The sequence below is a fragment of the Archocentrus centrarchus genome, chromosome 20 (assembly GCF_007364275.1).
Source record: "Archocentrus centrarchus isolate MPI-CPG fArcCen1 chromosome 20, fArcCen1, whole genome shotgun sequence".
Lineage (NCBI taxonomy): Eukaryota > Metazoa > Chordata > Actinopteri > Cichliformes > Cichlidae > Archocentrus > Archocentrus centrarchus.
Genome location: NC_044365.1, coordinates 25,696,105 through 25,719,596, shown reverse-complemented (window position 1 = coordinate 25,719,596; position 23,492 = coordinate 25,696,105). Strand labels below are relative to the sequence as shown.

Genomic DNA, 23,492 nt, shown 5'->3' with positions numbered 1-23,492 from the left:
ACTTGGTTCGATTTTCTTTCTTTCTTTCTTTTTTTTTTTCCAAGTCATACAGCGTCCTGTTCACGTCCTGATCCACGCTCCACTCCAGAAGGTGGCAGTAATGCACCTCTAAGCTGGTTTATCAACCGCCAGTGAAACCACTAGAAGAAGAAGCAGAACAAGACACAGTGTCCTGTCTGAGGGCCCTGTAGGCTAGTTGTTTGACTTTGGGGAGGCTAGGATCAGCTTGTAGTTCTTCAGCGCACTTTAATGGCTGTTTAGAAACGCCGGACTTTGGTTTTTCTATCGGCAAAGCATGAATTTCATCAGATCCCGCCTTTACCTCGGCAGCTTCCTCGGTTCGTATAGCTGACGTGATTTTGTGGTGTTTTTGTTGCCCGCGTCTCTTCTCCCACCTGATGCTTGTTGATGTTCATTAAATCATGGAATCAGCTTTTTCTGAACGTAGTTGTAAATAGATGTTAGAACCTTGTTGCAGGTTTGCATTGAGTGTCATGCCATTTCCGGTTATTTGTGGGTACAAAGGCTGTTTGTGCCTCATTTTGTAAAATATTGCTTAGGTTAAATCTCCCCATAAAACAAACACTTTGACCTGGTCTGCTTGTTTTACTTTATTATACCCTACTCAGGACTGGTTAACTAGACACACCTTATTTTGACATGGACAGTGTGTATAATCTAAGCAAAACGGACTCGTTCATGCTGGAAGAAAGTTTATTTCTGGAAAAAGTAAATACTCTTCCCATTCTTAGCCTCTAAGCTGTCACGATTTGTTGTCTACGTGACATAAAAACAGAAATCTCAAACATAAATGCCTCTAAATTAGGGATTTTGATTTGAATAAGTCATGTTCAACTTTAGATAATTCTCATAATATTCCCATTTATTGTCATTTCCTAATTAATAATGAAAAAGAGCTTTATTTGCAGCCTTCGTTAATTGTTAAAGGACTGGTTTTAAATCTAACACGCTACAGATGTTTGGGTGGTTGATTAGTTTTTGCAACATTAGCAACCAATTTTACTGAATTTTTAATATCGTCTTCTAGCCTTACTAATGCAACTTCTGCATTACGCGATTTGATAATGATGCTAGAACAATACTCTTGTATTTTTTGCCTAAACAGGTCAGAGGAGACAAGTTACTCAGATATGGAGCCACAGAGGGATGTGCGATAAACTACAGGAGCCCAAAGCAGCGTCTTCACCCGCGACACCGGCTCAAGGTAAGGTTTAAATCACAGGAAAGCTGCCCTCATCTTTTTTTTTTCTCTCTCTCATTTGTGCAACCTTTTTAAAACAAGGACTGGCATGAAATTCATCAAATTATTGCTCTTTTAATTTCTAGTACACAATACTTAACAACCTTGAATTCACCAGATAGCAGCTTTAACATTTTAAATTGTTGCTGTTTATAAAAATGTGTGGTATGACTTAAATATAGAAAATGCTGCATAAAGTACAAGGTAATCCCTCAAAGCACACACACACACAGGAAGTGAGGTCACAGTCTGCAGGTCTGGTGGGAATCTCTGGGATTTGTTCTGGAAGTACATGGAGTTGCAGGCTTTATTAAAATGCATGCTTTGTTAATTCACACAGAGCCACGTCCTTTATTCAGAGTCCCTGGCTACAGGCCTTCAGAGATGGACAAGAAGATGTTGATCTGGTCGGGGCACTTCAAGACAGTAGACCAGATACCAGAGACTGTGTCGTAAGTAGCCTTTTCCTGTTTATACCAGACCTCCCAGCACACCGCTCTCCGACTGGCTCTGTCAGATTCAGTTAAGTTACATCACAGGAACAGAGCTAACTAACTGGATGAGTGGAGACACAGCGTGTAGCTGGTCCTCCTCCGGCTGCAGTTCAAACAAGGCTTCTGTTTGTGACTGGAGGTAATTATCTTGCCATCAGGGGAGCGATCACATCTAATCTGCAGCTGCAATGTAAAGACCTGTATGGCAAGCTTATAAACTGAAACCTTCCCACGTCCAGTACTCAAAGGCCCAGTATCCAAAATAAAGCCAAAGGACTCAAGGCACTGAATAGTTGTTGAGATACAACACCACTGCTGTTGTCGTGCACTGTAACCAAAATCTGTGTTAATAATGTGCTACCACGCTGATCTTGAATTACAATAACCAGATTAAACACCAAGGTCTTATGTTTCAAGACCATGTTTGAACGAAGAGAATATTAACAATTGTTTTTCTTCTTTTTTAAAAAAAAAAAAAAACAGGTTTGAAATGATTGACGCTGCCAGAAACAGAATCAGAGTAAAGGCTGCCTACGTGATGATGGCTGCCACGATCGGCACATGCATGGTTATGATATTTATGGGCAAAAGGGTGAGTGACAATGGATGAATGACTTTTGCGTGCAGTTATTTTTTTTTTCTTTTCACCTCTTGTAACCACAAACAAGGACAGGCATGTCATCAGTGTTTACCAGCAATGTGAAAGAGCAGGTTGATTCCTGTCTGTCTCCCGTTGCCTGTAAAAGAAGCACACGCCTTCCTGCGCTGACGTTTCACTCATCATGACAAGGCACTTTTATCCAGCTTAGTAACAGGACAGTCATGGTGACATCTACTCTCCTGTACATCTTAATTGTACATACTGTGGCAAAACCCTTGAGGATAAGATAAACATATTTTTCTCCAAGACTGGGAAAGCCATAATTAAAATACACATCTCCCAAAGGCTGTGAAATGAGTTCAGCATCCTCTGGTCCGCTATCTGTCTGCTCTCCATCTGCTCTCCATCTGATTTAATTATTTGATCATCTATTATTTGCTTTATCCACTACTTAATTAATTTCCTGCAGTTTACTTTTAAGCATTTGTCATTTTATTCATTGAGTAAATAATAAACCCCATCATCAGTGTTTACCAGCAATGTGAAAGAGCAGGTTGATTCCTGCCTCTTTCCTCCATCTGCGTCACATATTGAAGAAACTAGACCTGCAATTTATAAATAGAAGTTTGGTCAGAAAGTATCCCAGAGTTCCCAGAGTGAGGGTTCCAGCTACGCTCAATACCGTGGGACATCAAAGCAGAAAACTTTGATTTTCAGTAATCTAGAAGTGTGCTGATAAATGACTTGGTTAACTTAAAATTAAATTCTGCTTCTCTTTTTCCTCTCTTTTTGCAGGCTCTAGCCAGAAATGAGACCCTGACAGCTCTAAACATTGAGAAAAAAGCCAAATGGAGGGAAGAGAAAAAAAAATGTGATGATGCTGCTGCCCTTTCTGGCAAGGCTCAGTGATAGAAGATGACTTGTTCAGATACAACTATGATATATTCAAACCCTCAGGTGATAGTGACCCACTTTCTGCTAATATAATGTGACTCCTTCAGTCCCACCTTCTGGAGAGTAGTACTTCTTGCAACTAGGACATTGGCTGTAACAATAATTTGGTATCCAATGTAAACACTGATCTCAGTGAAAATGTGCATAATGATAAAGTGACACTTAGGTTAATGGTACCAGCAGTTATTGTGGTGGTTTTGGCATTCTGGTTGTCTGACTGGTGGAGGATTTACTAAACTCTCAATTTGCACATATCTGCGTTGTGAACATGGCTTTCATTTTTGTCTAAAACATTCAGATCAGACATGAATCTGTGTTTGTATAAAGTGAGCGCCAAAACCAGATCAATAAAGTAATGCTTCTGTAAATGTACCACCTGGTTTTAATAACACCTGTTTAGTGTTGCCAAAATACCTTGAGTACCTTGCTGTAGAAGGCACCACCATACCTCAATTCCATACATGGGGCTGTTTCTCAATGGCTTCATGGCATTGGGGGCCTGAATGTAGCGCAGCACCTTGGAATGAGATGGAAACCAAGCTTTTACACTGTCCACTCACTGTTAGGACGGGCAGGATCCTCACTGTCCTCTTCACTTTCAGAGGAAGGGTCAGAGGCACTCTCAGCAGTGACCAGACTGCCCATCAAAGCTTGTCTTCTTCAGATGAGTCCTGATAGAGAAAGGCTGCATGACCATTTCTAATGCTTCATCTGTGCTGAAAGGTCTCCAGATCTTTCTGCTCAGCTTACTGATGAAATGACCCCTCAGTCAAGCTACATGCTTATCTTTGGCTGTGAACACAGCCAGGTGTTTAAATGTACTAACATTTTTTTTGTCGCTTTTGATTACATCAAAGGCCATAATTTTACTCAAGCACTTCTTCTCAACGACATCCTTTTTCACCCCTAAAATATCAGTGTATGCTTAGATTTATTTACACACACACTCTCGGGGTCCCTTGATAGTCACACGGCTCCATAATTGGCAAAAATATAAGAATTTCATTCATCAACCTGAAATGGGAAAATTAACGAATCAAATGGAATACAGTAAAAATGTCAAATCACTATTTTTCTTCAAAATGAAATGCTAACATTACACAATGCATGGTTTTATACCGTAACTGCAGTGAGATCAAAAAATGTTTCAATGGAAGTTGATGGGGCATTTTTGTCCACAAAGGTGTCCAGAGGGAGTATCTGGCACTACATAAAAAATAATGCAGTCATGGCTGAGCACACAAGGGTTATACACTGATATAATTCACTCAGGTGATCTTTGATGCTAATGTTTGGGTTATCTTAGTGTTTCACTTGTTCCTGAACAAATCAATAAAACTAGTATTAAAGAAGGAACACGAGCCTTTTCACCGGGAAAGGGAACATCGCAGCGGCATGTTGATGCTGTTCAGAGATTGTGAAGACTGATGCCAAGCCTGCTCCAGAAATGATCAAATTGTGTTTTAAATATTTGACTATATTCTTAAAACATCCCTCTGGTGTAAATCTGGAATTAAAAAAAACAAACATCTGACCTGTTTGGTTTTTGCTCAGTGAGCAGCTGAGCTGTGTATACATGCAGTGTTTTTATTCACAGATGAAGTTTTTAAAGCCAAGCAGTCAGTAAACTGAAGCTGGAAGGTGATGTCCTCAAGTATGCTGGTGTTCCAATTGAAAAGAAAATCCCATATTTGAGAAGTTTGTACTTGTCAAGTACACAAGTATAGACTTGAGTATTGAGAAATGGCCCTGTTCTCCTGATTGTGGCACATTTAAACAACTTCCAAGACAAAAGGGGCATTTATATTTGAAGAAATACTGACGACCAATACTGGATCTTTGTGGGTGACTACACTGAATTTGGGGGCATTAAATTGCTCAGATGGTGTTGATTATACTGAAAACAAGTTTTCTGCAATATCTTCATAAACTAGAAGCTGAATACAAGACACTCCCCACCGCCTGCTCATTTGAGATAAGTACTTGGTGATGCCCCATTCTGCTGCCTGCTATATCTACCCATCTACAGGTAGGGGAGAAGAATCAAGGTGCAGACAGTTCTTAATAATATAAACAGTGGTTGCTCTGTGAGACTTTTTTTTTTTTAATTAATCATTTTTTTCTGCATTATGCTGGCAAACGTTTTCATACTGGCACACAACATATGCTGATACAAGTATGTGCTCAACATCTGCTATCCCTCGAATACACAAGTCTTATCTTGTGCAGCTCCCAGCATCTTATATTGCCACCCGTCTCCAAAACATACATCACTGCAGGCCTCACTTCTATCTTGTATATTATATCCTGAGCTGTCCCTCTAATACACGTCTAATCTTGTCCATGCTGCTCGTAGCATCTTTACCTCTGCCACCAGTCTTGTCAGTGCTACTGTCTCCAAACCATACATCATAATTACCTTAAACGGAAGACTGCAAGTTACAAAAAAAAAAAAAAAAAGAAAAAACAAAGTGGGTAAAGTTTGATGACAGAAAATACTATTAAAAAGTTTAGTGACTGCAATGAAACCAGTATATTAAACACCATAGTTCATGAAACGACTTTTATGCAAATGGCATAACAGGGGACAGATGCACAAACCCAGTACAATAAACAGTAATGAACACAGAGCTGGTCATCGTTTGCTAAGATTTTGACAAAAGTAAGCAATGTAAAGAGGACTCGGTAAACAAACATTCAGTTTTGCTAACTACGTTGATCACCAGGGTTTTCAAGTTTTAATATGGATTTTTTTTTCTTTGAAATTAAGTGGAAGGATTTCTGCAGAACCAGGATTATGGCACCATCAGCTACATGGCAGATGCTAACTCCCCCCAAAAAGATTGTATTTGAAATAAGACCAACTGCGGGCCTATAGCTGGTATGCTGTATATGTTGGTGATTTGGCATTATCAAATTGGAAAATACTACCTGAACACATATTGGAACATCATGTTTTACACAGCTAACAGCTACACAGCCAATTTTCCAAATGCAGTCTGATTATTAGAGGTTGCTTTGTCAAAATAAAAGTTCCTCTAGCTTTGCTGAGGCACCATGATCCTCTGACTGCGACAATTGTGTGCTAACAGATTCAGTCCACAATCTGCTCGAGTCTCTCTGTGGCGAGGGCTAAACAGTGTAAATCCTTGTCCTATCAAGAGGGGACCGAGGATAAAGACCACCTCACTTCTTCAGGAGGGAAGAGCCGTGTCATCAACCAATTAAATAGCTAATGTAAAAACTGTGGTCTACTGTCGATGAGCAGGCATCAGTCCTGAACTAAAGTGCTGCAAATGAAATGAAATTAATTATGGTAATAAAAAAAAAATCCCCACTGGTCTGTTGCTGGACAGAATCCAGGGTTAAATAGTCTCTTTAGTCTTGTCCAAGTCTGTCCAGTTGTCTCAGTGCGAGGGAAGACTCCAGTTCCCATGATTCCATGGGGTTATTCATGTCACACCAGAAGGCAGGAGGCAGTCTAAACTCTTCAGGATGAAGCTTGTGCAGGTGGAATAGTCCCGTAACTGGATAGAGGAATGCGTGATATGAAATCCAGGAGGGAATGCAAGCAGCCTGGTTTGTCACTGATGAGCTCCACCCTTCAGCAACACAGTCACATTTCTAAAATTGTCCATCTGTGATCAGAGACCACAGGTGAGGGATCCAACCTTCATTCTTGAGTCGTGCTTTTCGTAGTGGTCAGTTGAGTCCTTAGTTTGGGACTAGCCACGTGGCCCAGCGTGGGCATTTCAGTCCAGTGACCAGTCATGCGTGCGGTCAACGTCTCATGGTCAGTCCAGCATTTAGTTTCATTCTTCTGTGTGTGTGTGTGTGTGTGTGTGTGTGTGTGTGTGTGTGTGTGTGTGTGTGTGTGTGTGTGTGTGTGTGGGAGCGGGGTTAAAAAAAAAAAAAGAAAAAAAAAAGAAAAAAAGAAAAATCATGTCCATGGTTGTCTGTCTTGAGACTCATTAATGCTTCAATCAGACAAGAAGTGCAGTTCAAATACTCCCACTCACTCGAGATAGCAATAGCCAAATCCTGCAGGAACACAGAGGTTCTGTTATTTGGGATGAGCTGAGGAGGAATTCCAAAAAAATAAAATAAAAGAATGCAAGGATGGTGTTAAAGGGGAAGTTTCTAGGTGGGAGATGTTGGGGCCTGACTAGGCAGGAGGGGTCCAGGTGCTGAGGGGAGGGGAAAAAAAAAATAAAAATAATCAGCAAAAGACAGAATGATGAGTGAAACCTTAAACTGGCTGACAAGACTGCAGAACTTCACCCATGTTGGATGCGTGAACACAGTGTGCTCCTTTAATGGTGCATTTTTAATAATCATGACGATAATTAAATCTCTCCAACAGTGAAAAGGGAACCAGAAGGGGGAGGCCGAGGCATGTCACCCTGGATTATGGCTGTGGGACAGAGTGAGACAAGATAGCAAAAGTGAGGATGAAGGTGGAGCTCAGGGAAAAGGAAGGAATCAGCATTATAGCTGGAAGCCCTCCATCGGGGCCTCGCACTGCTGGAAGAGGAACTGCTGCTGCTGCAGGTCGACGGCTGGAGCCAAAGCTGGATCCTCATCTTCAGTGTTGAAGTAGCGCTCAATCAGGTCGAAGGCTTTCTGGTAGATTTCCTGGTTCTCGTGGCTCTGCAGGAACTCCAGCTTGTCCAGACCTGTGAAGATAAGAGGGAGAGAGTAGTGCTGAAATGTTTCATCAGTTGGCCAGTGACACATTTTCAATAAGAGGAGACACAGTCCAGAATAAAGAGAGAACAAAAACCCTAAAAACAACCAACCAAGCAACCACAAAAAAAAAAAAAACAAAACAAAAAACCCCAGATGCTTTGATGAGCAGGGTTACTGATTTATTCCATTACCTTCCCTCTTCTTAATTTTATAACTTACCATAGGCTTCTTCAATGAGTGCACAATAGGGGTTGATGCCTCCTCCCCGCTTGGCCTCCAGTTCTCCCAGTCGCAGGATGTTCTCTAGGCCATTTAAAGCCACCTGAACTATTTTGGAATCCATGAGTGTGAGCAGGTCACACAGAGGTTTTATACAGCCAAGTTCCACTAAGTACCTGCAGGGGGCAGCCCACACACAGTAGAACCTTCATTTCTCACTCAACACAAATAACCTTACAGACAACACATTACTCAGTAAACATCATAATGCACTCAAAGATAAACCTACATCTTTGGTCTTAGTACAAGCTGATGAAGGAGCTGCCTAATCCCACTGCCAACCTACTGTCTTAAAAGACAACTGGAATAATTCTGCTTAAGCTCACATTATGCTACATATAAGTTTTGGATTTTAGCCATTTTAAAATAGAAAGTTTCAAGCCTTAAAATGATACAACAATAAAAAGGAACACAGGTCAGATGTGTTTTTAAGGGAAGCATCTGTATTATTTCACATCAATGGCACGAGTTCGTTTCTTCACTCAAGATAAGCAATTGTATATTCAACACAGACTGGCTGTATATTGTATTGTAAAGAGCTCTTTGGATGTGACTCAGTTTGTACCTAATCTGCTCTGCAGAGCCCCCTGAGGTGGCATTGGTAATGGCCCACGCTGCCTCCTTCCTTGTGCGAAACTCTGCTACTTGCAAGATGGTGATGAGCGGAGGCAGCAGACCTGCATCTATCACCATCTACAAAAAGGGCAAATGATTCTTTAGATCCTCAAATATTTAGCTTTTGAATCTCTGAGTGCGGTTACTTCCGAATGAAAACACAGCACACCTGTATTTGTGCTCGGTTCCCTGCAGTGATGTTGGAGATCGTCCAACACGCTTCCTTCTTGATGGACTCTTTGGGACTGCTCAGAAGGTGAAGCAGAGACTGCAGTGCTGAACAGTTCAGAATCACCTAGAAAAATACAAATTGCTCACAAAGTGAGAAAGATTCAGTTGTCTTCTGCATAAGATTTTAATATCTCACTCTGTGCAGAAGCAGCTATTACCTGTGTCTGTAAATCATCTCCAGTGACTATGTTTCCAACAGCCCGCAGTGCAGGAGAGACCACCTTATAATCAGAGTGCCTAGAACAGGACAGCAAATCTGAAGTGTGAGATATTCAGAAGTTGATGTGCCAAGTTTTAGAAATGTTAGCCATACAGTTTTAGGATGTTAGCATTGTTGTTAAACCACACATTGTTATTTAGCCAGGCAACAAATTAAAGGCACCTTTGTAAGGCCACCAAGTGCTGTCAGAATAGTTTCAATGTGCTTTTGCATTTATTCTACATCCCCTCATTTTTCCAGATGTTTCTGTGCTCCTGATTTATAGCGCTGACATGTCACTTGTCATTTTACAGGCATTAAACTGGAGACCTACATGTTTCTCATACAATAAATCTCATTGTAGAACAGCCTCTCATAATAAGTGTGTATGCTTTGGATCTCACATCAACAGTTCGACGAGCCTGCGACAGACTCCTGAGTCAATAACAGCCTGGATTTTGTCATTTGGGCCATCTGATAGGTAGGAGAGCGCCCAGCATGCGTCAGCTAGGATGTCCGTATCATTTACAAACAGCAGCCAAGACAGCACGCTGAGACATGGAGACACCTGCAAGAAACAAGGGGACACATTCAGCAGATGTAACCATTATACAGTTTAGGATATTAGCATCTTCATATAGCCTGTAACCTTGAAATGTGATATGCTTTTAGCAGTGTGAGAGGTGTGCGGTTGCCATAGTGATGCATTTATCTTGGCAAATTACCTTAGTGAAGTCTGGAGGTGGGTTCTTTCCTCTGCACAGGTTTGAGAGCGCCCACACTGCATTTCTCATCATTGTTAGACGATTCTGTTTGGCCAATAACCTGCAAGAAGAAATTTTGATGAGCACAAAGTTACTCTTTGTTTCCCCTGTATATATAAAGACCACTTAGCAAGCAAAGAATGTAACACTGAGGGGCTACTTACTGCACCAGTGAGGGCAGTATGTTGCAGTCTATGACAAAGTCTCTGCATTCTGTGCTGTCTCCTGCTATGTTTCCCAGAGCCCACACCGCCTGAGGGGTGAAGCAATTATTTAAGTCAAACAACAAAAAAAAAGAAAAAAAAAAGGGGGGGGGGGCATAAACTACAATTTATATTAGTTTAAATTCTGAGATTAGCTAAGAGAGTTCAGTGGACACCAGGAAAGACAGGAAAGGTAACACTGAATCCTCCTTACCTGTTCCTGTACGTCCTCAAAATCTGAGCTGAGCATCTCTATGAATATAGGCACAGCTCCTGCCTGGATTACCACCCGCGTCTGGTGAGATGTACCTGAAGCAATGTTGGTCAACACCCATGCAGCCTCAAACTAAAATATATTCAGAATGCATTAAAAAAAAAAAAAAAATTAGTGTATCAGAAATATGATGGTGGGAAAACAAGAGAACATTGCAAACAAGGATGGGGGGAATTTTTTTTTTTTTTTATATCTACAGGATGCTTGAAATCTAAACTTTAGGAAGAAGACGTACCTGCAATGTGCAGTTTTCTCTTCTTTTCAGGAACTCAACAAAACGCTCCACCACCCCCGGAGTGGCAATGACTTCATCAATAGGTGGGTTGGGTTCTGTGTGTGCAGGAGAGTGAGGTGATGTGGCAACAATTAATACAGACATACTTAACAGCATTACAGACCACATTACATTCACTAAAGCTACACTGTAATATGTTAAAGTTATGAATTTTAATGAGCACACAGAAATGCTATGGCAGCAGTAAACTGAGAGACAGAGCGGCAGATTATGCAGTTCAAAACAATGTGTGAATGAAACAAATGTTTTGGTTCTTGTGCTGAGCCCATTAAATGATAAATAAGACACACTGAAACAAATGCGCAGACGGGCATGGCTGTAATAAGCAGAACACAAATGCATATGGTGTAGAGTGAGGGCCCACTTACCTTTAGAAAGCAGTTTCCTAAAGCGCTGAGTACCTATTAGCTGTTGCTCAGGAGAGCTGGAGAAGATCATCTGAATCATGTCTTCAGAGATCACCCCACCCTGTGCAGCACAACAAGGGAGCTTGTCTTAGGATTGTCTTAGGTTGACTTAGGCCATACTGTTGAATCTCACTTGATATATGCAGTGAGTGTGATGGCATCTCATACGTGTAGATAGCAAGAACCTTTTTAATCACAATGAGTTGTGTCAATCGACATGAGGGGAGCGTGAATGTTCAACTTTCTTTACCATTACCACTTGGAGCAGGAACCGTGCGTGTGCGCGCGAGAGAGAGTGAGAGACAGCGGTGCTCACCAACGCTGTAGCCCATGTCATTGTGGTCTAGTGAGCTGAGCAACTCACTAACATGCATGAGAAAGATCTGCCATCCTATTTGTGTGGTTGACTGTGTGTTAATGTGACTCATACATTCAGACTTGTGTTTTCAATGATAAAAGCTCCTATATAGTCGTCATCAGTGTCACAGAAAAATGACCCACATACTCATTTAGACACAAAGCCAACCTGTTTAGATGCCATCAGATTACCAGAAAGGAGTGCATGTGCTAAAGAGCAGACATATGAACACATTCTCACCATGAGTGGGTCCATGTTGTTGGCCTGGGACTCCAAGTAGCCACTATCAGCCATCCCATCCTCATCCGGGATGCCATCATCCTCCACAGTGGCAACATTTCTCCTCTTAAAAAGCTACAACAGAATGACAAATAGGTAGTTCCCAGCTAAAACTAACTTGTTAGAAACAATTGTGGCCTCAAGTTTACTTGAAGACATTACAAACACTGGCAGGACATAATTTTAATACCATTATGACGGTTTCAATTGTACACTGTGCCTATTGCTCACCTGTTCGTCCTTCTTCTGTTTGCGGAGTTGCAGGCCTTCCTCTTCCCTCCTCCTTCTCATCTCATCTGTGTTGAGAGACTTGTTCTTGTAGCTCTTGAGTCGTGCATTGTCCTTACCCTGACTCATTGTGTAGCCTGAAAAGAGTCAGAAGTCAGTAATTTGGGCTGAATTGGATATACTTTTGAGCAAATCTTTTAAAGTTCCCAATCTTGAACAGAGTACTGTACTGACAAACAGCAAAACCGCTTTTTACACCCCCAGCTGTGCTGCAAAGATTAGCAAGACAAACACCAACTGAAGTTAACAACGCTGGCACAGCTACCAGAGTGTATCATATCAGTCAAAAAAGACTGTTCAACAAACCGGGGCATCTAAGCAGAGCAGTTAGCCTTATTAGCCTTCCGTGGCTTGATACTGCGTGGAAATAAAGCAGCCAAACATGTTAACCACTAATATGGAGCGAGTATTACCGTTGTCAACTCAGAAATCAGACATATACAAGGAAACCTTAAACGGATAAAGCACAGGTCCACGGGGAGGGTACACTTGGTCAGCTGGCTAATGTCAAAGCCGCTCTTTTAGCCTCCTCTACTACCGAAAGCTAGCTGGCAAACAGCGGCTAACTGGTGTAGCTAACGTTAGCTCAGTAACAAAACCCAACATTAACGATAGCTCGCGCGACAGGACAACATTTCAAACAATATGATTCAATATAACTTCTCATTATGAATCGCTGCCACACGTACACAGCTAAAATTTAAGCACTTTTGGTTATCTAACCTGTCCGATTGGGCTCCGTAATCCCCTTATTCGCTAGGCCACAGTTTGCACAGCCGTCGCCGGTATGCTAGTGCGCATGCGTCTTATTAAAATCCCCCCCCCCCCCCCCCCCCAACACACCCACACACACACACACACACACACACACACACACAAAAAAAACTCCCCCGCACGCATCTACGCTCCGCCCCCACCAACCTACGCCTCGTTTTTTGTTTTTTGTTTGTTTGTTTTGTTTTGTTTTTTGGTAATAAACAGAAAATCGGCGTTTGCTTCTTAAACAATTTGACTAACACGGTACTTATCAGCACAAAACAGGACTGCTTCCATCCATGAGTGCGGTCAAGTGAGCCCTCACAACTCACCTCTTTGGTTTCACTGTCTAGGTGCAGGTGTGGCTTTGGATGTGACACTTTTGGTGGTCTACGCTCCGGCGCCAGCAATCATCGGGGACACACACAGCTAGTCTCTGCAGCCACACAAACAACACCAAAGAACAAATCATGACCGTCATCATGACACCCAGACATGGGTGTCATGATGACGGTCGTGATTCATATATATATATATATATATATATTGTGTGTGTGTGTGTGTCTATATCTCAGTCCAACCATAAACTACAGTCACCACATTCAAAACTGAGTACAATGCAAAATTTTCAAGTTACATGTAATTTGTCTCTGTTATAAATAAATAAATAAATACAATATAGGCCTACACTCCAACCAGTGGGTGCAGCTGGCTGCGTAAAAGATATTTGACGGGTCTCAAGGTCACCATAAAGCTACACACATTAAAAAAGACCGCACCTGCACAAAGTTTTTTTGTTGTCTTTTTCCAAAAATAAAAAATGCCGTCATAAGATCTAAACATTGTTGCATTTGAAACCCAACTTCAGTCATAGGGTGCGCTCCAACATAACCTCAGATTGATTTTTCTCCAAAAATGACCACAATGTCAAGAGGACTCGATGTCCAGAGCGCCATCCTCCCCGGCGGGGGCAGTTTCAACATGTGGCATGATTACAAAAATCTGAATCTGTTGGAGAGGCTGAGCAGCAACCAAGAGGAGGAAACCCGGACAAAGGGTGCCCAAAGATGGGCCAAGTGGCGTTCTGGCGTAAGGTCCGGACTTCAACTCGGGAGAAGAAATCCTCCAAAAACTCATCGGAGTCCAGTCCAGCCAGCAGCGTGTCGGACACCAGCTGCAGCGTGACCTCCACGGACTACTGCCGCTTCTGCAAGCAGAACTGGGAGATTCTTAGGGTGTACCGATCTCACAAGCTGAAATCAGATGACGGGAATTTTTTTTTGCCCCATCCTGCGGAACTACACCTGCCCCGCCTGTGAAGCCACAGGCGATTGGAAAGATGCTGACCAGAGGCGCAGGTTCTGATAGCTGCTGGAAACGGAAGGACTGACACTGGGAAAGACTGTAAATATTTACCAAACTGTTTAGGGCATGTGTTCATGTTGATAGAGACTGTTTCAATTCCCAAAACTGTTTCACGTTTGACTTCATCAAACATATTCCTGCACAATTCTGCTGCAGTCTTCAGCGAAAAGCCCTCATCAGCAACAATTACATCTGTCACATGTGTGAACCCCGAGCCGAGGTGAGCGCTCGCCAGTGCGCGCAGGTACAGCGGGAGAAAGCGCGGGACAGAGGTTCTGGTAGCTGAAGCTAAACAAAAAGGAGACTGTATATATTTTGTGTGTGTGTGTGTGTGTGTGGGGGGGGGGGGGGGGGGGGGGGGGGGGGGGGTGTACATGATTACAGAGACTGGTTCATGTTTGACTTTAAAACAGCGAGTCGTCGAACATTTGAAAATTTTTGCATTTAAAATCCTTGAGTAGCTTTTTGTTTTTGCTACAATAATAAAAATGAATATTTGAGAATAAAGGTGCTTTTGTCATTCTACCAGTATGAGTATATTTATAGTGAAAACTAATAGCTTAAAAATTTAAATTTTGTGAAAGTTCCAAAATCATATAATCTTCTCCCCTTTGTTTTTTTGTTTGTTTGTTTGTTTTTGTTAGCCATCTCGATTTAAACATTTCTGTATTATTGCAGCCATCACATACTATTATGTTTCTCTTGTTTAAGTAATTTCATAACTCGGTGTTTATGAAATAGCAATGCTTTGATCGGGTAACAAAATGCCGTCGCCACACTGGTGAATAAACACTGAGCTCGTTTAAAGAAAAAACATCATAAATCACCTGTTATTAAACTACAGTGCTGCTCTAATGTGCTTTCCTAAAGGTGAAAGAACGTTAACTTTGGCCAGAACGATGTGACCGAGGATGCTAGACCCATCAAACATCTCCTTGAGTTATGTTATGTAAGTTATTGTTTGGTTTCACGCTGATTGTCATGGTGACACATATGGATGTTTGGGTCACATGGGTGTAGACGGTAACAGCCGGCGGTTTAAAGGTGGCACACTCACCTGTTCTCAGATGGAGGAGAGAGGTTAGCTGGGTGGCCATAATTTTTGCTCGCTGGGTTTGTTTTGCTCATTGTCTTTTAAATCCAAGCTTGCCACTATTTTAATAAACACTACGAAAACGCACGTGGGCTCAACGTACTTACGTGGATGAGAAGCAGCACGTCATACACACAAACAGAGCCCAGTCTTTCCTCTCCAGCGACTTAGGCCTTTTTCTTTGTCAACAAAAAAGGCGTTTAAGAAAGACATCGCTCGGATTATCCACGATCAAATGAAGCAGGAAGACGCCACATCCCCTGCTATTTCAAGGAGAACAGGTGAGCTTACCTGTTGCTTATTGTTGGCGGATCAGGAATCCGAACTGACGCCAGAGAAACTGTCAGTGAGGGAAGTTTTTATGAATGAAAGTCGGCTGGGTAAGCGGTGGCTCCGTGCTCTGGTCTGATATCTGCAGTTTGTGAATTAAAGATTCGATGCTTGGATGGAGTTCAATTGAAAATGACTATGCTGCTTTGTTGTTATGAATTATCTTAATTATTAAGCACAGTGGATGATTTATATCTAATTCTTTTCTGAAAACTGAAAGAAATAAGGAAAAATGAGTCAAACAAATGGTGCTGCTTCATGCTCCGAAGTGGAGGCTGGGAAAAGAGGGGAACAAAAGCTTACTGAAAAGGCCTTGGTTTATAAAAATGAAAAAAACAAAACAAAAAAACTGCAAAATGAACAAAGGTTTTGTCAATAAAATGAAATCTTTGATGCCAGAAATGAGAGAGTTCATGAAACAGAAGGACAATGTGCAACAATGAGCAGCAATAAGGCAACACTGACCACTCTCCTGACTTCCTCCATACATACTGATGACAGATTGGATTGATCACTACATAAGACCTGTTACCACTGACTTTGAGTCCAGTTATTGTGTAATTTGGCATACCTCTTTTCATCCTTGAGAGTGGCTTCTTGACAGCCACCCTTCCACTGTGACCGTGATGAGGTTGCTAGTCACAAAGTGCCTAAAGACAGACATAGTTTAAACGTTTCTTTGCTAAGTTGTCTGTTATGTGTAGTCTCAACATTGGTCCATATCTTGAGTTAGACATGTAAAATCACATACCGTACATATAAAAGCATTGCTTACAGATAAAAAATGCAAATGTGGAAATGAGAATCTCACTAACCATAAACTTATGTGTATAAATGTGTAATAGATAAAAGGCAGTAAAATAAACAGCAAAATGTATGTTTTAGATGTTATTGCTCTAAAAGAAGACTAGGTCACAAGTCGCTCAAGTTGTTTCCATCTGTTTGCAGTAAAAGCTTGTTCTGATGTAGGGTGTGGGGCCTGTCATTTATGTCCAGGTGCCCATTGTCTGATCATACATCCATGACCCCCTGGTTTCATGTGCACTTTAGGTGTATATAATCCTAGCTGATTTGTTTGGCCTGTCACTCATTAACAACCATGTAACTGTCTCTTCTCATTTACCTGTAGAAGTTATAGGATCAGGGAATATTTTCTCCAGCTGGCAGTTGCCCAACATTTCATAACCGTGAAGGTTAAGTTGCTCAAAGCTGATATAATCCCTTGGCTGTTCATAACAGAGCAAACTCTCGGCTCACCTGCTGCTGTTACGAGACTGTGATAAAAACTTGTTACCAAACATGACTGCTTGGGCAAAGTCCAGCTCTTATATGTGTTTTAAAGTTATGGAACAGTTATAAAGCTGAGTCAGCTTTGGTGAAAGCGTTTTTTTTTTTTCCCCTCTAATATTCAGTTCATCAACTGAAAACAAAGGACACATGGAGGAAATCAAACGTGTGCACGTGCTGATGGGTCATAAAAGCTCCACTGTTACAAAACCAGCTTTGTTTTTGATATATATAAAGTAAAAAGGCCCAGCCCCAACAGCAGTCTTTCACTGCTTTCAGTCAAGAAAAGACATTAAACGGTATGCCATGGCTTCTTCCTATTGGTGCCATTTGGTACTGATGCCAAATTATTAATATGGCATTTCCAATTCTGGTAAAAAAAAAAAACCCTTCTGTTTCTAACATCATAACTTGTTTTCATTTATAATACTTCTGTTTTATAGAAGCTGACTTAATGAAAATGGCAAAACACAACATCACTCTTGCCATTGCCATAGTGCTGGCAGTGAGTTTCTACATCATCACTATGGTGTTCTCTGCTCTGGCAGCGCTGGGAAAACGTAAGTGTGGCTTTTAATACTGTTCATATACATTCTTTGGGAATATGATAAGACTGTTAGAAATATGCTGTAACCTTTGAACACTCTGTCATACTCTCTATTTTTTTTTAATTTGTACCCCACAGACCCATTTTTGTTGAACACCAAGAATATTTCAGATGAGTTTGTGACCCAGATCACGCCTTCAGGATGGACCTTTAGCGTGTGGTCCATCATTTACGTCTTTATGGGTGTCGGGTTGCTGTTTGTCTTCGCAGGCATCTTTAGGAAGTAAGTTTTTTTCTTCTTTTTCTTAAAATAAAAGAAGACTGGCTGCAGAAGCATGCACTGTAAAAGTCTCATACATCGCCCTCACTGAAGTGTAAATTGACCTCTCTTTTTTTGCAGGAATGCCTATGGTTATGTCTACTGCAGCCCTGTAATTTTGCCACATGGGTTTTTTGTGACTTTGTGCATAAATCTGGGCATCAATATTGGATGGTTGCTCCTGTGGGACAGAAAGTGAGTGAGATGAGACTTTTCCCCACATGCGCAACATGATTTTTAACTGATGTTAGTCTCAGTTCATTTCATACTTTTGATTAATGATCTTCTTTACTGCATTGGGAAAAAGGGCAAATAAATGATGGCTGGATTTAATGCAATGCACAGCCCCAAAAACTGAGATTGTGAGCCCTTATTCCAACTAACCTGAGTCTCTTTGAATGAAAGAGGGGATATTGCACTCAAAAAAAGGCATTTTTTAGTGAGAATAAATGAATGCAGTGAGGACAAATTAAGTAAACAAATGAAGGTGTGTTATATCAGATTGTCAGATACTAGTGTGCAAACTGGCTATTTATAGAGTGGTAAAATTCAGTTTTTCATCCCTACTAAAGGTACACGCCTGCTGCACTGGCTTTCCTCATCCTAATCGCTTTGACTAACTACACTGTGATATTCTTCTCCTGCTATGGTCTACATAACTATGGAGCCTGGCTCAAGAAATACCACAAAGCAGACCTGTGGCTCCATCATTTGCTGGTTAGTTTGACACATGTTTACCCCCCCAATATACTGCACATGTCTCATGGCTGAGTCTTTTGCTTTGCCTTCATTGCAGATTCAGAATGGTATTGCTATTTATGCAACATGGACAACTATTGCATCCCTGGTCAATTTGACTATAGTGCTAACTTATGACGCGAGCATGTCCCACACAGACGCTGCCACTCTTGCTCTTTCTGTTTTGACCGTTGTGTTGATCATGTGGTAAGTGGACAAACAAGGGAAAAGCAGAGATAACTTTAATATGTTTTTTAAAAAAAACAGAAATAAAATGTGTGGCCTCACTCACAGGTTCATCCTGGAAAACTCCATCCTCGACAAATATGTGAGATTCATTCTCAGTATTTACCCCACTGTGATTTGGGCGCTGACAGGGGTGTTGACCAAAAACTACAACAACGCAGCTCCTACTCGCAACAACATCTTTATCGGTGAGGATAAACCATCAACCAGTTTCAATTGCACTCAAGCACTGACGATAAGTGATGATTTCATGTGTAGATGCACGCTAACGCCTCCCTCTGATACGCTCTCTCCACTGTAGCTGTGCTGCTGGGTGCAGCCTGTGCCTTGTGTGCCACGCGGGTATGTTTGGTCATGTGGAGGCAAATGAAAAAGCCGCTTTACGAAGACATCAACGCTGACAAAATGTCTCCGATGGAGATTTTAGAGAAGCAGAAAAAGATATTTAAGTGAGCATGTTAGGAAAACATTTGCAGTATGGTTTCTATATGATATCAGTGATGTATCGTAAATGACTTCAGCCTTGGATGCACTGCTGACACATGATGAAGCCTCACAAAATTATATATAATGCTCAAAGTTTGAGCCTGTCAACAGTGTATAAACAAACTGGAATAATGTGTACATATCTGATCTCACCACACAAACATGAAATCTGGAGTTATGCTGTTGTTTACTTTTGTTCAAGCAATCTAACTTTTGCTTTATGTCCTATTAAAAATAAACATTAACACAAACTTTCATGTTTTTGTGTTATCTCTTCACTGACAACCATCCGATCAAAGAGAAGACTCATGTCCTTGAACACTAATTATGCAAAATAAAGAATTCTGAAACAATTATGATTCATTAACAATAAATAAATAATAACAAGGATCAAACAAGCCATTTTAGCACATGCACACACACTATCTTAACTCTGTTTATATATGAAAGAAGGAGGCTCCATAGTGTTGAAAAGGTTCTTGATTTGATCCCAGAAGGAGACACAAATCCCTCCAAGATTGTCAGGAAGGACGTCCGGTGTAAAAATTTGCCAAATCAAACATGTGGAGCTACCTGCTGTGGTGACCCCCTGTGACTGAGAGAGCAGCTAAAAGTAGCTTCTTCTTGTAAATAGGTCCCCTGTAATGTGTTTTGCCCCAGAATTCAGACTTCCTGTGCATGCACACGCTCATTTTTGTTAGGACAGATTTAATAATTTTAGTCACACTTGGATAAAAAGAAATATTGTTCATCAGCCTTCTCAAAAAATGTCAGCTTTAGGGCTCAAACATGTAACAGAGCAAACTGTAAGTGTAAATAAATGTATTACACTGTAGAGCAGCTGCAAGTACAGCAAGTGCTTCACGGCTGGCAGCTGAAAGCAACATTTAAGTTAATACAAACTTACAGAGTCACCAAATGCACAAAAGTAACAAGTCTCAGTTGGGTTCAGGGTTCATGAGCCGCTGGCCGACTCCAATCTCAAGTCTTCAGAGCCAGTCTCTGCTTGCTGTAATTTTAAACTAAACTGGACAGAGCAATACAAGCTGCAGGTGTGAGTCTACATCAACATCTGTTTTGTGGTAATAACTCTCAAGTTGCTGGATGGATTAGTGTGGTTGCCTCTAAGAACTACAGTATGTGTTATTGCAGTTGTCGTGTACTGTAGTTACGCAGATGTAAGGGGTATACTCTTTCCTTAGAAAAAAAGCTGTACAATTTCATGGAAATAATCTTTTTTTATGTTGATTTTGCCCTTTTGTTGTAGATTAACAAAAAGCTCTGATCTAAAACCTACAGAAACCTCCACCCACTGATTTCCTTATGCAAACAGTTACCTGTATGTTCCACATACCCTGTTGTCAGGAGTGTGTTCCTCAGCAGATATGACCTTATACACAAACAGAGATAACAATCACGCCACGTGAACATTGTTTCAAATCTCTAACGTACAGAATGAGTTCAAATTTTGTCATTTTTGAAGGCAACAATTAGGTAACAATGTAATAAAATTCTGCTGTAAACTGTAATTCATTAAACACGGTGTGTATATGAGTGCTTTTTCCAATTATCAGTGTTTCAGAAATGCATAGCGGATAAGAGATGCACCTGATGTCTTGAAGGGCCATAAACCTTCTTCTTGCACAACTATTTGCTCCATATAAAAGGCGGTCCCGTGCCTGCTACACAGTCAGTCTTGATCTTCACACAGCTTATATAACGAGGAGCAGAGCGAGGTAAATCATGTTAATCACATCATCTGGATGCTGTTTTATTAGCCTGGACTTAAACATGGAGCATTGTAGACCTTTTTTTTAACACACACAGGTACCTTTGAAACTTGACAATTTGATCCTTGCTTAGGAAGAGGGAATGTTGTTATTATTGCTTTTTTTTTATGGTGGCAAGCTTTGATAATAAAAGTTATAAAAAGAGCTGTTAATTTATAAAACAGAAAGGATATGACTGATGACTGACTGAATGGCTTCTGTGCTGTGTGAGGTGACTGATGCCACTTGTCCTGCTTTTGTTTTACATAAAATGTTTTCTTTTTTTAGACTAAGTGGGCCACGATGGGAAAACACAATCCAGGACGGCTTGCTGCAGTAGTCGTGTCTTTCGCTGCATTTGTAGTAAGCTTATTGCTCAATGGGCTGGCTGTAGTTGGAATTAGTAAGTTGGAGCTTCATTAATCGTCTCTCCACTGTGACGAGTTTCTTTGAATTACCTCTGGGGTTTGTGAAGACACACACTTGCCTTTTTCTCCCTACAGGTCCCTTCCATACCACCCAAGCCAATGTGTCTGCTTTGTTTGACACCCAGCTCACGCCTTCAGGGTGGACATTCTTCATCTGGACCGTCATCTACATCTGGCTGATCCTCATGATGATCTACATTGTTGCGGGTCTTTTCAGAAAGTTGTGTCCACTTCTTTATATTTTATTGTTTTAAAACTGCAGTGTTCTTTTCAAAGGACAGATATAGGTCACTGTTCTTACTTAGGTACTTTTGAATAGCTTTTCCTGTAGAAAGAATATTTGTAAAGACTGTTCCCACAGATTTATTGATCAGCTTTGGCTCTCGTGTCTTGTAGGAATGGATATGGATATGTTTACTGCACCCCTGCAGTACTGCCTTATGGATTCTTTATTAGCTGGTGTCTCAATATGTGTTTCAATATTGGTTGGCTGTTGGTTTGGGACAGAAGGTAAGAGCCTCCATTAAGAGCTTTGTAAATAGTGTCTGTGAGTTAAATTAAGCCTGCAGTAATATACAGTGTTAAAGACATAAAAGAAAGCTGTTCAAGGAATTCATTAACTTGTGTTGTTCTGCTGTATCTGCCCCTTAAAAAGACTGATGATTCCCGCACTGGTGTTTCTCATCCTCATCATCTGCACAAACTACTCCATGATATGCTTCATCTGCCACGGGATTCATGTTTATGGAGCTTGGCTCAACAAATACCACAAAACAGACCTGTGGCTCCTCCGGGTGTTGGTAAGCGTGCTGGCACGTGTGCATTATTAACTATAGTCTTAGATTTTAATCTTTCATATAGATCAGGTTATATTAGCCAGTTGTGTTCAGGCATTGTTAATATACTCTTTGCCTGGAAAGTGGTTGACTATATTAAACAATATATTTTTGCAGGTCCAAAATGGTGTCATGATATACACGACTTGGACAACTGTTGCAACACTGCTCAACCTGACCATTGTCCTGGCTTATGAAGCACAGATGTCCCAAGAAGATGCTGCCACCGTCTCATACTCTCTTTTGGCTGTTTTGTTGCTTGGGTGGTGAGTGTGCTTCTTTTGAAAGAAAGAGAAACATGTTATCCATGAGATTCTAAAGCCACACGTTTTGTGTTTCGTAGGTTTGTTCTGGAGAATTTTGTCCTCGACAAGCATGTGCGGTACATCTGCATAATTTACCCCGTTGTGATCTGGGCGATGTCTGGAAACCTTGACAAAAATTATGATGCTGTATCACCCAGTCGTAATGGCATCTTCATTGGTGAGACTCAGAAGAGAACTTCATATAAGCACTATGCGATAACTTTTTTTGTCAAATATATCCCAAATAAAGGCAGCTTTGTACACATGCAAAGGCTATACTGATTTGATTTTCTTCTCTCAGCTGTGCTGCTGGCGGTTGCCTGTGTGCTGTTTGTGATTCGGCTTATTTTGGTGGTTTGGAGACACATCAAACAGCCGCTGTACGAAGGTGTCGACCCTGAAGCCACGGAACCGATGGAGATCGCTGAGAAGCAGAAAAAGATATTTCGCTGATAAAAACACAAACCTGATCATATTAACTGTGTTGTCTTAATGTTTGTTGTATAAATGCTGACTGTTAAAATATTGTTATTGTAATATATCCAAAATATCCCAGTTTTATATTTTAACATGGCTGCTAACATGCTCATTTGAACTTTATAAGAAGACTATTATGTATAACAAAGAGGCACGAATCAACTAGTTACAGTACTGACTCTATGTTTGCTTTGTATTAATGCAAACTTACAGTACACTCCAAAGCCAAAGGTAGTTGTCTAAATAATGACATATTTATATATTTGTGAGATGAAGTTTAGACCATACATGCTTGAAGTGATCGCAACATGGCAGAAAT

General features: G+C 41.0%; 5 protein-coding genes across 8 annotated transcripts; 4 read left to right on the top strand and 1 right to left on the bottom strand.

Annotated features, from left to right (window-relative positions):
* The first annotated feature begins 122 nt into the window (after nucleotides 1-122).
* fam162a (family with sequence similarity 162 member A) lies at nucleotides 123-3,678 on the top strand. The gene is made up of 5 exons (XM_030757287.1): nucleotides 123-338; nucleotides 1,127-1,225; nucleotides 1,602-1,713; nucleotides 2,239-2,347; nucleotides 3,152-3,678. Exons 1-5 carry the CDS (start codon nucleotides 296-298, stop codon nucleotides 3,263-3,265), a joined length of 477 nt encoding a protein of 158 aa, XP_030613147.1. The 5' UTR covers nucleotides 123-295; the 3' UTR covers nucleotides 3,266-3,678.
* A 3,918-nt stretch (nucleotides 3,679-7,596) lies between these two features.
* kpna1 (karyopherin alpha 1 (importin alpha 5)) lies at nucleotides 7,597-15,736 on the bottom strand. Of its 4 annotated transcripts, none has more exons than XM_030757283.1 (15): nucleotides 15,697-15,736; nucleotides 13,280-13,383; nucleotides 12,135-12,268; nucleotides 11,865-11,978; nucleotides 11,228-11,327; nucleotides 10,800-10,894; nucleotides 10,505-10,636; nucleotides 10,252-10,340; nucleotides 10,049-10,148; nucleotides 9,728-9,891; nucleotides 9,283-9,361; nucleotides 9,063-9,188; nucleotides 8,844-8,971; nucleotides 8,219-8,394; nucleotides 7,597-7,986 (listed from the first exon to the last, which is right to left on the bottom strand). In XM_030757283.1, exons 3-15 carry the CDS (start codon nucleotides 12,258-12,260, stop codon nucleotides 7,799-7,801), a joined length of 1,617 nt encoding a protein of 538 aa, XP_030613143.1. In that variant the 5' UTR covers nucleotides 12,261-12,268; nucleotides 13,280-13,383; nucleotides 15,697-15,736; the 3' UTR covers nucleotides 7,597-7,798. The 4 variants fall into 4 exon arrangements, with proteins under 4 accessions (XP_030613143.1, XP_030613144.1, XP_030613141.1 ...); XM_030757284.1 differs by lacking the exon at nucleotides 15,697-15,736 and adding an exon at nucleotides 15,370-15,466; XM_030757281.1 differs by lacking the exons at nucleotides 13,280-13,383; nucleotides 15,697-15,736 and adding an exon at nucleotides 12,915-12,991.
* Nucleotides 13,863-14,312, top strand: LOC115799183 (nanos homolog 1-like). Its single transcript, XM_030756206.1, is given in 3 exon segments — nucleotides 13,863-13,968; nucleotides 13,971-14,221; nucleotides 14,223-14,312. Coding segments are annotated over 3 exon segments (447 nt in total).
* LOC115799978 (uncharacterized) lies at nucleotides 15,326-19,578 on the top strand. Its single transcript, XM_030757286.1, has 8 exons — nucleotides 15,326-15,686; nucleotides 17,466-17,582; nucleotides 17,708-17,852; nucleotides 17,970-18,083; nucleotides 18,461-18,605; nucleotides 18,685-18,833; nucleotides 18,921-19,060; nucleotides 19,174-19,578. Exons 1-8 carry the CDS (start codon nucleotides 15,641-15,643, stop codon nucleotides 19,323-19,325), a joined length of 1,008 nt encoding a protein of 335 aa, XP_030613146.1. The 5' UTR covers nucleotides 15,326-15,640; the 3' UTR covers nucleotides 19,326-19,578.
* Nucleotides 19,579-20,975: 1,397 nt separating this feature from the next.
* On the top strand, nucleotides 20,976-23,149 carry LOC115799182 (uncharacterized). The gene is made up of 8 exons (XM_030756205.1): nucleotides 20,976-21,094; nucleotides 21,416-21,530; nucleotides 21,631-21,775; nucleotides 21,952-22,065; nucleotides 22,211-22,355; nucleotides 22,509-22,657; nucleotides 22,735-22,874; nucleotides 22,998-23,149. Exons 2-8 carry the CDS (start codon nucleotides 21,431-21,433, stop codon nucleotides 23,147-23,149), a joined length of 945 nt encoding a protein of 314 aa, XP_030612065.1. The 5' UTR covers nucleotides 20,976-21,094; nucleotides 21,416-21,430.
* The last annotated feature ends 343 nt before the right edge of the window (nucleotides 23,150-23,492 follow it).